The sequence below is a fragment of the Octopus sinensis genome, linkage group LG4 (assembly GCF_006345805.1).
Source record: "Octopus sinensis linkage group LG4, ASM634580v1, whole genome shotgun sequence".
NCBI lineage: Eukaryota > Metazoa > Mollusca > Cephalopoda > Octopoda > Octopodidae > Octopus > Octopus sinensis.
Window position 1 is genome coordinate 12,440,473 of NC_043000.1, and position 14,176 is coordinate 12,454,648.

The following is a 14,176-nucleotide window of genomic DNA, read 5'->3' on the forward strand; positions in this document are numbered from 1 at the left end:
AACTCAGAATGTAGTGGCAGATGAAATACCACTAAGCATTTCATTCAGCCTTAATAATAATTCTTTCTATCAAAGGCACAAGGCCTGAAATTTTTAGAGGAGGGTACTAGTTGATTACATCCACCCCAGTGTCTCGCTGATACTTAATTTATCGATCCCAAAAGGATGAAAAGCAAAGTTGACCTCAGCGGAATAATAATAATAATAATAATAATAATGCATAGGGTCAGCAATTTTTGGACCCCAGTACTCAACCTGTACTTATTTTATCAATCCCAAAAAGATGGAAGACTAAGTCAACTTCAGCAGAACTTGAACTTAAAATGTAAAGAGCTGGAAAAATGTTGCAAGGTATTTTTTCTGATGCTCAAACAATTCTGCCAGCTCACTGCCTTAATAATAATGATGGTAGTAGTAATAGTAATAGTAGTAGTAGCTGAATTAGTAGCAATAAGGATAGGAACAACGTTAACAATAACAGATGAAAGACAAAAGAACAGAGAACAACTAAAAAGAAAGTCTTGTAGGTTAGGCTGAAGGAAAGAGGTGTTTAGTAATTTGAGAGAGAGATAGATAGATAGATAGATAGAGAGAGAGAGAGAGAGTAGTAAGTCATGAGTGTCTTGGCTCAGCGGTTGAGCTATATTCCTGGAAATGTGAGTGAGTGTCTGTGAAGAAAAAAGCAAAAAAAAAAAAAAAAACAAGTCCAAGAAGAAGCAGGGGGTCCTGTAAAAATGAAAGCAGAAAGTGGATATTGTTCAGTGATGCAGCATTGCACAAAAGTAAAAAGCAAGATAGACCAGCTGTAAAGAGATGCAACGGTATGTAAGGAAGCCGTACAGTTAAGAGAGGGATCCAAATGGGTAATGAAGGCATGCAAAGGAAACAGATGCAGTTGTGTATGGAATAGACATGTGATATCCTGAGATTTGAAATACATCTGTAGTCACTAAGTGCAGATAATGTTTCTGTTATTTTATGGCTGCATGTTGTGCAAGTAGATGTGAGGATCTTATATCCAGAAATAACAGTTAAGGTTGCAACTATGAAGCAGTAGTGATAGTAAAACTTCATGTGTGCATGTGTGTGTGTTTGTGCATGTTGTTCCCTAGAAGACAGTTAATACAAGGGGGATAATCATTTCTTCAGAATATTTGGTGGGATTAGAAGTTTGAATTTGGAATAAGAAAATACACAAATATTTATGTCTGTCTGTATGTATACATACTAATATCTTACTAAATATATGAAATTCACTCTTCCCACTGCCAACGAACAGCTTATCAAAATCAACAACATTCTCGCCTCATAAGAAATTCTTTGAACAACTGCACAAACAGAACCCAATAATCCAGATTAAGAATTAAAGAATCAACCAGCTTCTATTACTGAATAAAACCCAATCCTTGGATATATATATATGTATGATTTATACACACATGCATATATATAGTATTAATTTATACACACATACATATATATAGTATTAATTTATACACACATACATATATATAGTATTAATTTATACACACATACATATATATATATATAGTATTAATAAAATACAGAAAACATATATGGCATTTTAAATTTTATACCAAATATGTTTTCTGATTAATAATTATTAGTGGCAGAAGCAGCAATAATACCAAAAGGTAATATTTATCCCCACTATGAATCATACTTAGTGTATATACACTGTTGATAGGCCAGTTACTGTGGCATTTGTCCTGAGATAAGTACATTAATTAAAGCAGACCAGCCTTCACTTGTTTTGTCAGAAATGAAAAGATGCCCCAGCAGGGGCCAGCAAGAGTACCAGATGCAGTTTGGCTTTTGTGCAGATTGTGCAGAGCAGAAATACCTTTACCTATGAAAGCCAAACTGAGAATCAAGTGCTTAAATACTAGATAGTACAGATGTAAAGCTCTGTTATCTTTCTTTTATTTAACTCCTGTCATTTTTACTCTTAAGAAAGTCTGTCCAAAATGTTTGATACTCCACACACAATGACAATTTCACTATACATTTTCCAATACTTAATCAAACTACAGTGGAAAAGGCTAGCCACTGGATTTGGTTAAAAAAAGACGATGAGTGATGGCTAGAAGAATATTGAGCTTTATTTAATAACCAGTTGATCTAGCAAGTGGGGCCTCATATCAGTGAGGGGGACCGGTGCACATTGATGCCATCAAGAGGTAGACCCTGAAACGGCGCGCATTCTCTCCTGATGACCCCATACACTTGCTGGCTTCCGGTATGTGGAGGTTTTCACTGGTAGCACTTGCATGTGCAAGTTATTTGCAAAACATCACACAATAACAATTTCACTATATATTTTCTGCTACTTAATCAAATGCAGGCCTTGCCAAAGCAGACCACCACTCGTTGCCTTGGATAATGTTTTATCTGATATATTTCAGCTAATGTTGTAACTTTTTTCTGACAAAACAAGTGAAGGCTAGTCTGCTTTAATAAATGTACTTATATAGCTACCAGTATAAGTAGTAGTGGCTTTTCAGGACCAAATTGCAACTCTTTCACACTTTTAGGCTCATCCAAGATATTGAAATCTGGAAATTTAGTCTTAATACCTTCAACATACCTAGCTACCAGGTTGTTAATAAGTCATGATTGATCGAGATTAAAGAATACATATCACCATCCTCATTCCAGCACTTAACACATTATACTAACTTACTCCTCTAAGACTGAAATGTCTGGTATTCACTCTCTACTCCTGCTTTCATTAAATGTCTGATAACATAAGCTCAATTCTGACTTCACAATTCAGTGATTTATAGAAAATGTGTCAATCAGTTGTGGAGGCGCAATGGCCCAGTGGTTAGAGCAGTGGACTCGCAGTCGGAGGATCATGGTTTCGATTCTCAGACTGGGCGTTGTGTGTGTTTTTTGATTGAAAACACCTAAAAGCTTCACAAGGCTCCAGTTGTACTCTTTCGCCACAACTTTCTCTCACTCTCTCTTCCTGTTTCTTGAGTAACGCAGCGATGGACTGGCATCCCATCCAGCTGGGGAGACTCATACGCCACAGAAACCAGGAAACCAGGCCCATGAGCCTGGCTAGGCTTGAAAAGGGCGAAAGAGAGAGAAGAGTATCAATCAGTGAAATCAACTAATTTAAGTAACATGCGAATTTCCAAATTTGCAGAAGCTCTCTAACTCATCCATGCTGGCATGGAATAAAAAGGAATGTGAAACATCAAAAAAGATATATTTTTCAAAATATACAAAAACCTTCAAAGATATATATTAAAGAATGTTGTATTAACTGTAATTGGAATGGAGAAAGAATATTCTGATTATAAGATTGGTGAGATTTAGGTGAATATTTTGAGAGCAAAGTTCATAATGTGAAACCTTCATTAGCAAATTTCTTCATAAAAACAGGCAATATATAACAAGTAATACATGAGAAAGATATAAGTCATGTACATGCAATATTGCAAGCAACAAGAAAGAAAGATATGGGAAACATACAGGCAATATTGCAAGCAACATGCAGGCAATATAACAGGCAATAGAGCAAGTCACAAGTAAAATTAAATAGTGGAAAAAATATCAAGGCAGAAATTTAAATACAAAGTAAACATAGAACAAGGTTTTTCTATTCAATTAGTTTTGTCTCTATCTCTAGGTACAAAAGAGTTTAAAACAGAATATGTACCTCCAGGTACACAAGAGTTTCACATTACACGACCTACCAGAATTACAATCTGTTTTATACTTCCTGGAACAGAAGAGTTACAATATTGTTTCTGTGAATACAAAAGTTGCTGTATAGTCTTGTACTACATAATTACCAAGAGTTACACAGAATCTGTTTGTAACTCTTTGAAGACAATAGTTAATGGTAAGAAAAATGCTCAAGTTCTTTCCTTGCTGTTGATACAGTGATCAAAGGATGTGATTTGATACAAAGACTTATTGTAATCAATACTATAGGCCACCAAGAACTGATGTTCAACAATTGAACTATGATCAGGTGTAAGAGAGTAAAATGCCAACTACAAGAGAAAGGGCAGACAAAAATAAAAAGAAAGTACAAATTTTAACACCAAAAGCGAAAAGGTGAACTGACAACTTAAATAATTTTCCTTCACCTGATTATTGGTGGTGATGTTGTTAGTGGTGGTGAGAATGGAGAAAGAATAACCCACACACTCTATCTCTATTAAAGAATTTGATACCCAAAACTTACATAAACAGTGAAGAACATTTAGTGAGAGAGAAATTGCTTAACCAATTCTGAAGACAAATACAGTCTATGACAGAAAGAGAGTTTAATTCACTGGAAAACATCTTTGATTAATCCTCACTGCATAGGAACCAAGTATTCTCTTGGTTTTTATGCATGTGTACATAAATCATGGGAACTGAGTCAACTTATCTTTGATAGTGGGGAACTTTCTGAAATTCTCCATATTTCATATGACAGACTACACATTTTATTTTATAAATAATAAAAAGAAGTTTCAAGAACCGATTTGCATATATTACCACATTACATCACCAGCAAAAATTTAATCAGCACAGTGAGGTGTAGCAAGTAGCCATTTTCAAATAGTAGCGCCAATTTGTGGTAGCTGGCAATATGACATAATGTCGTATTGCCGAAGAAATATGATTGTCGTTTTCCCATTAGTTGAAATAACTGCTCATATAGGAATTCTGAAAATTAGTTAAAGAATATTTTTATGTGATTTCGATTCTTTAAAGTCAAGTTGAGTAGTTATATCAACCAATGGGAAAACAACAATCATATTTCTTTGGCAATATGACATTACGTCATATTGCCAGCTACCACAAATTGGCGCTACCATTTGAAAATGGCTACACGCTACAGAGGATTGAGCAGGATTTCATTAAAACTCCATGGGAATGCATATTCAAAGAAGCTTACGAAACTAAAGCTTTGACAAGGAGAAACTGTATATTATCAAAGGGTTGACAACAAATATAATTTTGACAAAGGAAAATGATTAAAAATACTGAAAGACAAGCTACAAATACTGCAGATATTTATACAGCTTATGAGGTTACCCAAGGAAAATAATTTGGTTGGGGGTTTTTGAGAAAATATTCAAGACTACCATCATAACTTCTTTAAAATGAAACCATATTTTAGAAGATACCTATATTATAAACCATTGAAGATGATGATTGTAGTATGATAAAAATAAGCCTGTTGTATGCAGTGCTCAGGTGCATTGTAATGTATTAGTTTTAAGTAGAAAGTGAATGTGATTTATACAATGATTGAACAATTTTCATAACTGAATGTACTTCCTGGTGCTAACCACATATCCATTGACTGTAAAGAGGATGATTTATCAGTAATATTGAGGTAAATGAAGCCACGTATTTTGACTAGAGGCCTGACAAAAACGATGTGAAAAAAACAATCGTGGCCTTTGCAGGATCTCTCTGATTGTTGAGTCTGATGTAGTCGATGAAAGGAAGCAGGGAGGGAATTTCAAAGTGCTGCACTCTGAGAAGAAAGGGCCAGGTGAAGTGTGACTATAATAAAGTTAGAATACTTGATGAATGTAATCAATAGTCTAGCAGTGAAACCTCACAACCACAGCGTCCCCTTCCTAAAAATAAATTAGAACAGTTGCTGCTTAGTGTATTGTGGCTACAGCTAAATAAAGACATGAAGTTATTTAAATCACATGTTACCTAATACTGAGTGGTATCAGTTCAGTTAATCACAGGTGTTAACTTACAGTAGCCAAGATACAACGAAGGTAGTCATTTAGTGTTGAACTGTGGTATGTGGGACTAGTTTCTTGCATTATTAACCTTGACTACAAAATTACAGGCCTAGCATATATAAACCGGGCCTGAAACTTGAGATCAAAAATGAAATAACTTCTAGCACTTGGCTTTTTTATGTTGGTGCCGTGCAGAAAAGCACCCATGCTGGTTACAAGTAGAAAAGCATCCGTGCTTGTGCGATGTAAATTATTTAACAATTTTCAAAATATAATTCCTAATGATATTTAATTATCTAAATATAATAGGATATAAACAATACCGAACATGCATACGCAAGATATGCATTTTGCCAGTTTGTGGGCAGGCTGCGATTTATAGGCGTAAGAGAATATATTCTCATCAATTCACCTGGTGTTAAAACACTTAGAAGTCATAGACAAGTGAAATAACTTGCATCAGGTCTCGTTACATGAGCAGCAGACATAATTATTTTGTCATTCTTGTGCTTTTCTATGGCTTCCAGATGTGTTAACATCAGGCAAATTGATGAGAATATATTCTTTTATGCCTATAAATCGCAGCCTGCCCATGAAATGGCAAAACACATAACTTACATAAGTGTGTTTGATATTGTTTATATCCTTCAGGCTGCTTCTCATTCATATCTGAATAATAGAATGTATTAAAACATCAAATAGCTATGAAGATCAATCTGATTGAAACAGAAATCAAAAGGGGATCCTTAGGTAAAAAGGGGCTGAGAACCACCCCTATAGAGTAGCTCAATGGTATGTTACTGTTAGATATACTATCCTGGGGTTCAGTTCTGAAATATAGTGTTACAGCTATCTTACCTATGTTCAGGACCTTTCTTATACAATGTAATCCTATTTGCTATAAACATGATAAATCAAAGCAATACAGAAGTAGAAGTAGTAGTAGTCATAGTAACAATAACCCACCAAGTGAAACAAACAAAATGATTTTAGTAGTAGCTTTATTAATGATAGCGTTGTTGATATAAAATAAAGAGAAATTATTTGAATTCATGCTGTATAAAACTGAAGAGAGAGTATTTCAAGATAGAAGTTAATGTACCAGTAATTGTAGAGGAAACAGAAGAAGTAATAATATGTTCATAATAAACAGGAACCATACATTCATCTATCTATCTATCTGTCTATCTATCTATATCTATATCTATGTATATATATATATATTTGATATATAAATATAAATATATAGATATATATAGATACACATCTGTACATATACACATACACACATGCTCTTTAGATCTTGTTGGAGATCATCTCTCTCTCTCTCTCTCTCTCTCTCTCTTACAAGGAAAAGATTGACACTAACTTTGAAGTCACTGTCAACTCTTTCCTAAATTTGAAAATCCACTTAAAATGTATTGCGTCATCATTTAGTTAATGTTTGACACTCTTGATATATAACTATCTAAAAAATGGTACCTACACACACACACATTTATACAGGCGTATTTATATATAATATATATATATATAATATATATATATATATATATATATATATATATATATATATATATATGTATATACATACGTACATACACACATATACGTATAATCATATATATTCATATATTCTGCAAGAGTGCTGGATGTAGTCAGATGGTTACTGGGGCTAGGGTTTTTCTATGAATAAGGCACACATTACTAACGATGCAGCAAATGTAAAGCCAGTCTTGGTATAGAGTGACGGAATGTGAACAAGAGAATGATGACGACGACGAGGAAGAGATGTTGAAGAAGAACATGAGCAAGAAGAGATGAAGAGGAAGGAGAAAAAAAACACAGGAAAGAAGGAAGAATGTTTTTAAATAAAAATAATAAAAAAATAACAATCAACACAAACAAAAAAAAACTTCACAAAATCAAAATGCAGGTAGCCAGAGCAATGGTTGTCTAGACGGACTGCAATCCTTACCTACAGGAACATGCATGGTATTGCGATTCTCAGGACTGGGTGGTTTGAACCGTGGAGGTGGCGGGTCTGAAGGCGTACGATAGTGACCCAAGAAAGAGGCATTGGGCTCGGACCAGTTCCTTGTATGGCCAGATGTTGGCGGTGGAACAGGGGCTGGTGGCTTCTTTTTGGGCGGCAGTGGAGGCAGACTTGGTCCGCCTGCACCGCTGTGATTATAGTTGTAGGAAGTGGTGTGCAGCAAGGTTCCGTTGGTCTGTGAAGGTGCCGCTCCACTGATGCTATAGTGATTCAAACCTGATGCAAATAATGCTGATGAGGCAAAATAAACAACATGTCAATACAAAGAAACTTGCTTTGAGAGAGCAAATTGAGGAGATAGATAGAGGGAAGCGAGAGAGAGAGAGAGAGAGAAAAAGGGATAAGGCAGGGAGGGAGGGGGGAGATGGAGAGTGAAGGAGGGAGGGAGAAAGAAAGGGAGACGGGTAGGGACAGAGAAGGAACAATGAAATAAAAAGAGGAGGAGGAGGAGGAGAAAAGAAAGATTGTATAATGAAAGAAAGGGAAGAGAAAAATACATGGGGAAACACACACACACACACATACACACAGATTCACCTGAATATTTGCATATATACCTTAATTTTGCACTGCTGCAATCATCAGGCAATTTTATTACTTGATGGCAGTTGCAATGTGAGATGCAGAAAAGCAATCCGTGAAGACACAACTTTAAATATGTATTATTTTCACTTTACCAAGCTGTACAGAGTACTACCCGTGTTCAGGTGTAAAATAATTGTAAACACCAAAACAGGATTTTATCAGGGATTGATGATGGCAGTAAGTGACGAAACTTGTTTTTATTAGTGACTGAGCTGACTGAGCTTAATTCATTAAATTCCAAGTTGTAAACAACCTAAACTTTTACGAATAAACAACATATTGAAATGTCATTAACAATTTTGTCTTTGGTGCCTTTTCATTGACAGATCACTGCTAATATAGGTAGTTTTATCTGGTAACTAGTGAGTGGTCTGGAGTAATTCTATTACTTAAATGTATACACTAATATATAAGCACTTACATGTATGTTCCTTTTTTAAAAATTGGTTACATATACAAAACAGACCATTTGAATTATCCATACAGCTGAAACCTATGCAATAATAGATGAAGAGTTGACATTATATTGTGTAATAAACACTGTCTATTCTACAACACTACTGAGTTCTCTGTGTATTTTTTTTTTCATGTTAGGCATAGGAGTGGCTGTGTGGTAAGTAGCTTGCTTATGAACCACATGGTTCAGTCCCACTTGGACAAGTATCTTTTACTATAGCCTCGGGTCGTCCAAAGCCTTGTGAGTGGATTTGGTAGACGGAGACTGAAAGAAGCCCGTCAGATATATGTATATATGTGTGTGTCTGTGTTTGTCTCTCCAACATCGCTTGACAACCGATGCTGGTGTGTTTACATCCCCGTAACTTAGCGGTTCGGCAAAAGAGAACGATAGAATAAGTACTAGGCTTCCAAAGAATAAGTCCTGGGGTCGATTTGCTTGACTAAAGGCAGTGCTCCAGCATGGCCACAGTCAAATGACTGAAACACTGATAAATATTATAGTGTGTATGTGTGTGTGTGTGTATACAAGCATAGCTGTGTGGTTAAGAAGCTTGCTTTGCAACCAAATGGTTTCAAGTCCAGCCCCATTGAGTGGCACCTTGGGTGAGTGTCCTCTACTATAGCCTGGACCAACCAATGCTTTGTGAGCAAATTTGGTGGACACAAACTGTGTGGAACCGTTTGTGTGTATGTGTGTCTTTGTGTTTTTCCCTCACCATTGCTTTACAACCAGCATTGGGTTTTTTTATATCCCTGTAACTTAGCAGTTTGGCATAGAAACTGATGGAATCAGTACCAGACCTAAAAAGTAAGTACTGGGGTTGATTTGTCTAATTAAAACCCTTCAAGACAGTGCCCCAACATGGCCACAGTATAATGAGAGAAATAAAAGATCTATCTATCTTTTTTATTTTTTAAATTTTTTCTTTCTTTTTTACGATCCCTTTCGATCGAAAACCTACCCCACTTTTTTTTTTCTCCCCGCCAAAAAAAGCTCTTTGTAATTTGTCCCATATGTGTTCAGCCCTGTGTGGCTAATAAAGAAACATATCTATCTATCTATCTATCTATCTATCTACACACACACACACACACATATATATATATCATCATCACCATTTTAGCATCCACTTTTCTATGTTTACATGGATCAGATGCAATTTGTTGAAACAGATTTTCTACACCTGGATGCCCTTCCCGTTGCTAACCCTCATTTGGTCCCAAACAAAATAATATTTCCTCATGGAATACGTTTAACTTAATAGCACCACCCGGAACAGTCTTTTAAGGCAGGTGTTAGGACATCACTGCCCACTCAAATAAGGAGGTGTTTGCCAAGATGTATACAGGTTTTGGTGGTTTATCTGCTATTTCTAGGAGGAATTTGTCCAGGTAACATTCAAATGTTATAGGATCGTGTGTACTCATGCATGATGAAGCACGCAAAGAAAGAGAAGAAAAATATTTGAAATGATAAGGTGGTTTTTGAGAGGATATGATAAAAGATATGAGAAAAGAGCTTGAAGTGGATAAGAGAGTGAGAGGGAGGGAGGGAGAGATAGGAGAGAGAGAAAGAGGGAGGGAGAGAGAGAGGGAGAAAGGGATGGTAAAAGAAGTGAGTGAAAGAAGAGGTATATGCAGCAAGTAAGACCTGAAGTTGTGATGAGTATTTTAAGATATTCATTGATGATTAACTCATTTGTAACGCAGCATTTGAGTAACATATCTGTAACCCATATGAGGCATGTGATATACATAAGTTGTGTGGCACATCTGTAACACAAGAGTCAAGTGGCAGGTCTTTATTACGACAGCAGTTAAGAGACTGGTTTGTAACATAAGAGTTTTAGTGACGTGCCTGTAACAGAGAGGTTGAATGACATGCTCTGTCACACAGGATTTGAGTGACATGTCTCTAAAACATGAAACATGTCAGTAACATGTGTGTTGAGTTAGGTAATGGAGTTTGTAATGCAGGAATTGAGAGGCATGTCTGTAACATGGTTTAAGTAACATGTTTATAACATCTGGTTATCTGACATTTACAGGTGCAGGCATGGCTATGTGGTTAAAAAGTTAGCGTTGTAACCACATGGTTTTAGGTTCAATCCCACTGTGTGGTACTTGGGAAAATGTTGTCTGTTTACACTTTGTGAGTGAATTTGGTAGATAGAAATAATGAGAAAGTTTATTGCATATATATATGTGAGTGTGTGTGTTCACTCCACTGATTGACAATAGGGGTCAGTTTGTTTGCATAAAACCTCTTCAAGGCAATGCCCCAGCATGGCAGCAGTCCAATGACTAAGACAAGTAAAAGGTAACACACCTGTGCTAAGTGACCTGTCTCAGTTACAGTGGAATCACTATATAGCTAAATAACAGGTAAACTTCAATTCATAGAGAATGTGCATGTCATTCAGTACATCAGCATCATATCCCTGATCTCTATACAGATGTAGCAATCTTAAGGTGGCGAGCTGGCAGAAACGTTAGCACACCAGGCAAAATGCGTAGCTGTATTTCATCTGCCGTTACGTTCTGAGTTCAAATTCTGCTGAAGTCGACTTTGCCTTTCATCCTTCCGGGATTGATAAATTATGTACCATTAACGCACTGGGGTCGATGTAATCGACTTAATCCCTTTGTCTGTCCTTGTTTGTCCCCTCTGTGTTTAGCCCCTTGCAGGTAGTAAAGAAATGTATACAGGTGTAGCAATCTAGTTTGTCCCTGAATTTTGCTATGGAAGCTAGGTGAGTCTGTTTCTATTGGATAGATATGACTGGTTGATTTAGTAATACCAGTTATATATTAACCCTTTGGCATAGAGGTTACTCTGTCAAATATAATGCTTATTTAGTCACATTATTTTGAATTAATCATGCTTTATCTCTTTAGTTCCACAATTTCAATGATGTGATTGCTTATTTTTAGAATGATAATGTAGGGCAGGTGTGAGAGGCTAAACCTAACCAGTTCTAACAAAAACAGGTAAAATATTTGAGTCAGGTTTGGCTGATTTAAATACTAAACAATAAAAGAAAATGTACCATATTTGCTGGCATAAAAGACACAGGAGCATACTAGATGCATCCCAATTCCAGTAGCGCATCATCATCATCATTTAACATCCATTGTCCATGCTGGCATGGGTTGGACAGTTTGACCAAACCTGGCAAGCTGGAGAGCTACACCAGGTTCCAGTCTGATTTGGCTTGATCTCTAAGGCTGGATGCCCTTCCTAATGCCAACCAAAGTTGGGTTTTTTTATGTAGTATTGTATAGCACTTTTACATGGCACCAGTACAAGTGCTTTTTATGTGGTACTGGCACAAGACTCTTGTAGGCCGGTCCTCTTTACCAGGGGAAGTAGCCTTAACACTTTTGTTATGGAGTACAGGTTTTCTTGAGTACAGAAGGCATCTCAATACTTTTCCCCCTCATCTGAAAGGTTCAATATCCTAATGTCATCCTAGCATCAGGGACAAAATGAGCTTATGAAAGGCCCAACTTTGCATAGAGGACCTGGTGGGAGGATCCTATTCTGTAATAACATTCCACAATACCATGATGTGTGCTTCCTGTCCTTTCTATGTGCCCACCTCTTGCCACTCTCTTTGTTAACTTGCCTCTTCCTGCCCTCTCTGTCAACTGCCTTCCTCTTTTCTATTTATATTCTCCTCCCCCTCCCATTCTCTGTGTATTTGCCGCTTCACCTCTCTGCATTTACTTTCACTTTCTCGAAATAACAGTCTCTGCATTTAACAGGGTTTCTATATCACTTATAAAGAAGCAGCAAGAGAGGAATGGGAGAGGGGTGGGGTGGTGATGGGGAAGAGAAACAGAAAAAGAAAAACTGAAAAATAAGGATTACTTAGAAAAACCAAAAAAAAAAATTTTTAATAATGATAATGATAAATAAAAATATATATACAAAAATGAAAAAAATAAAGAAAATTTCTAAAAAATTCTGTGCTCACTACTAAAACTGCATTATTACATTAGTCATATTGTCCAGGTAAATAATGCAGAAATGCACCTGTAAATAATGTGATGATGCACAAAGAAATAACACAGAATCTGTGAATATTTGCAGAAAATCATTTCTAATGACATTTAGTAATGCACGAGGACTACAATAACTACAAGAATTCACCTGAAATCTACAGTAATGTATGTGGTGTACATATTAAAATTGCATAGATACATATGTGAAACTTTGTGTTCCTGTAAAACAAAAATACTAAGCTATGTACTTGTAAAGTTACATAGATACACATTTATAGCAGACAGTGGAGAATTTGATGATATATATGATGATATATATATGTATGTATGTGCATATATACATGCGTGCGTGTATATACATATATATATAAAACATATAGCAGCGTACGAACACTTTGGTTTCTTGATATATATATATATATATATATAATGTATATATATATTTCTTTGTGTGTATGTGCATATATACATGTGTATGTGTATATACATACATATATATATATATATATAAAACATATAGCGGCGTACGGACACTTTGGTCTCTTATATATATATATATATATATAATGTGTGTGTCTATATACATACATATGTGTGTGTGTATATACAGACACACACACATGTGTATGTCTGTAGGTATATATATCATCATCATCAACGTTTAACGTCTGATGCATGTGTGTATATATATATATATATATATCTGTGGTGTGTATATATATATATACCTGTATGCAGCACAGCATTGGTAACACCTGCAAAGATTGCACATACATAATTGACACTTGCACATTGCACTGCACCAATAAACCTTATAAAACATTGTGGGCCTGAAAAATCAGTTAAATATATCTGCAGCTTATAAGCAATGCACCTGCAGTGTATTTTCGGGGTGGGTGAGGGCAAGGTAAATGTTCAGGGGTGTCAGGATGGAATCAACAATTAAATAGCTACATGCTTACACAGAACATTAAGACCTTAAACAAGTCACACATGCAAATGTATGCAGATTTTCAAACAATACAGATCTATATTTATGCTTGATTTTAAATTGGTGCCGACTGATATTATTGATACATCTTGAACTTAGTGTTACACAAAATGTGCTGCATTGATGTAGTCAAAATATGTATATATATATATATATATATATAATATATATATATATATATATATAATTTAAATTGGTCGTGTTGCCTACGTGTATATATATATGTATGTATACATTTGTATATGTAAGTATTCGTATGTTGTATATATATATATGTGCATTTATGTTACTTTCTGCGTGTATTCCACTGATGAGGCAAAGCATTTCTAAATGCAA

The 14,176-nt window shown here is 35.6% G+C and overlaps 1 protein-coding gene across 8 annotated transcripts in view; it reads right to left on the reverse strand.

The window, feature by feature from the left end:
• The window catches only part of LOC115210955 (arf-GAP with SH3 domain, ANK repeat and PH domain-containing protein 1), a 340,392-nt gene that overhangs the window by 36,256 nt on the left and 289,960 nt on the right, over window positions 1-14,176 (reverse strand). For 4 of the 8 annotated variants that reach the window (XM_029779755.2, XM_029779753.2, XM_029779752.2 and 1 more), the window contains one exon: window positions 7,720-8,028. The exons of the other annotated variants lie outside the window; for them this stretch is intronic. In XM_029779755.2, coding sequence (XP_029635615.1) covers window positions 7,720-8,028 — 309 coding nt within the window. The remainder of the gene's footprint in view (window positions 1-7,719; window positions 8,029-14,176) is intronic. 8 annotated transcript variants of the gene reach the window in all.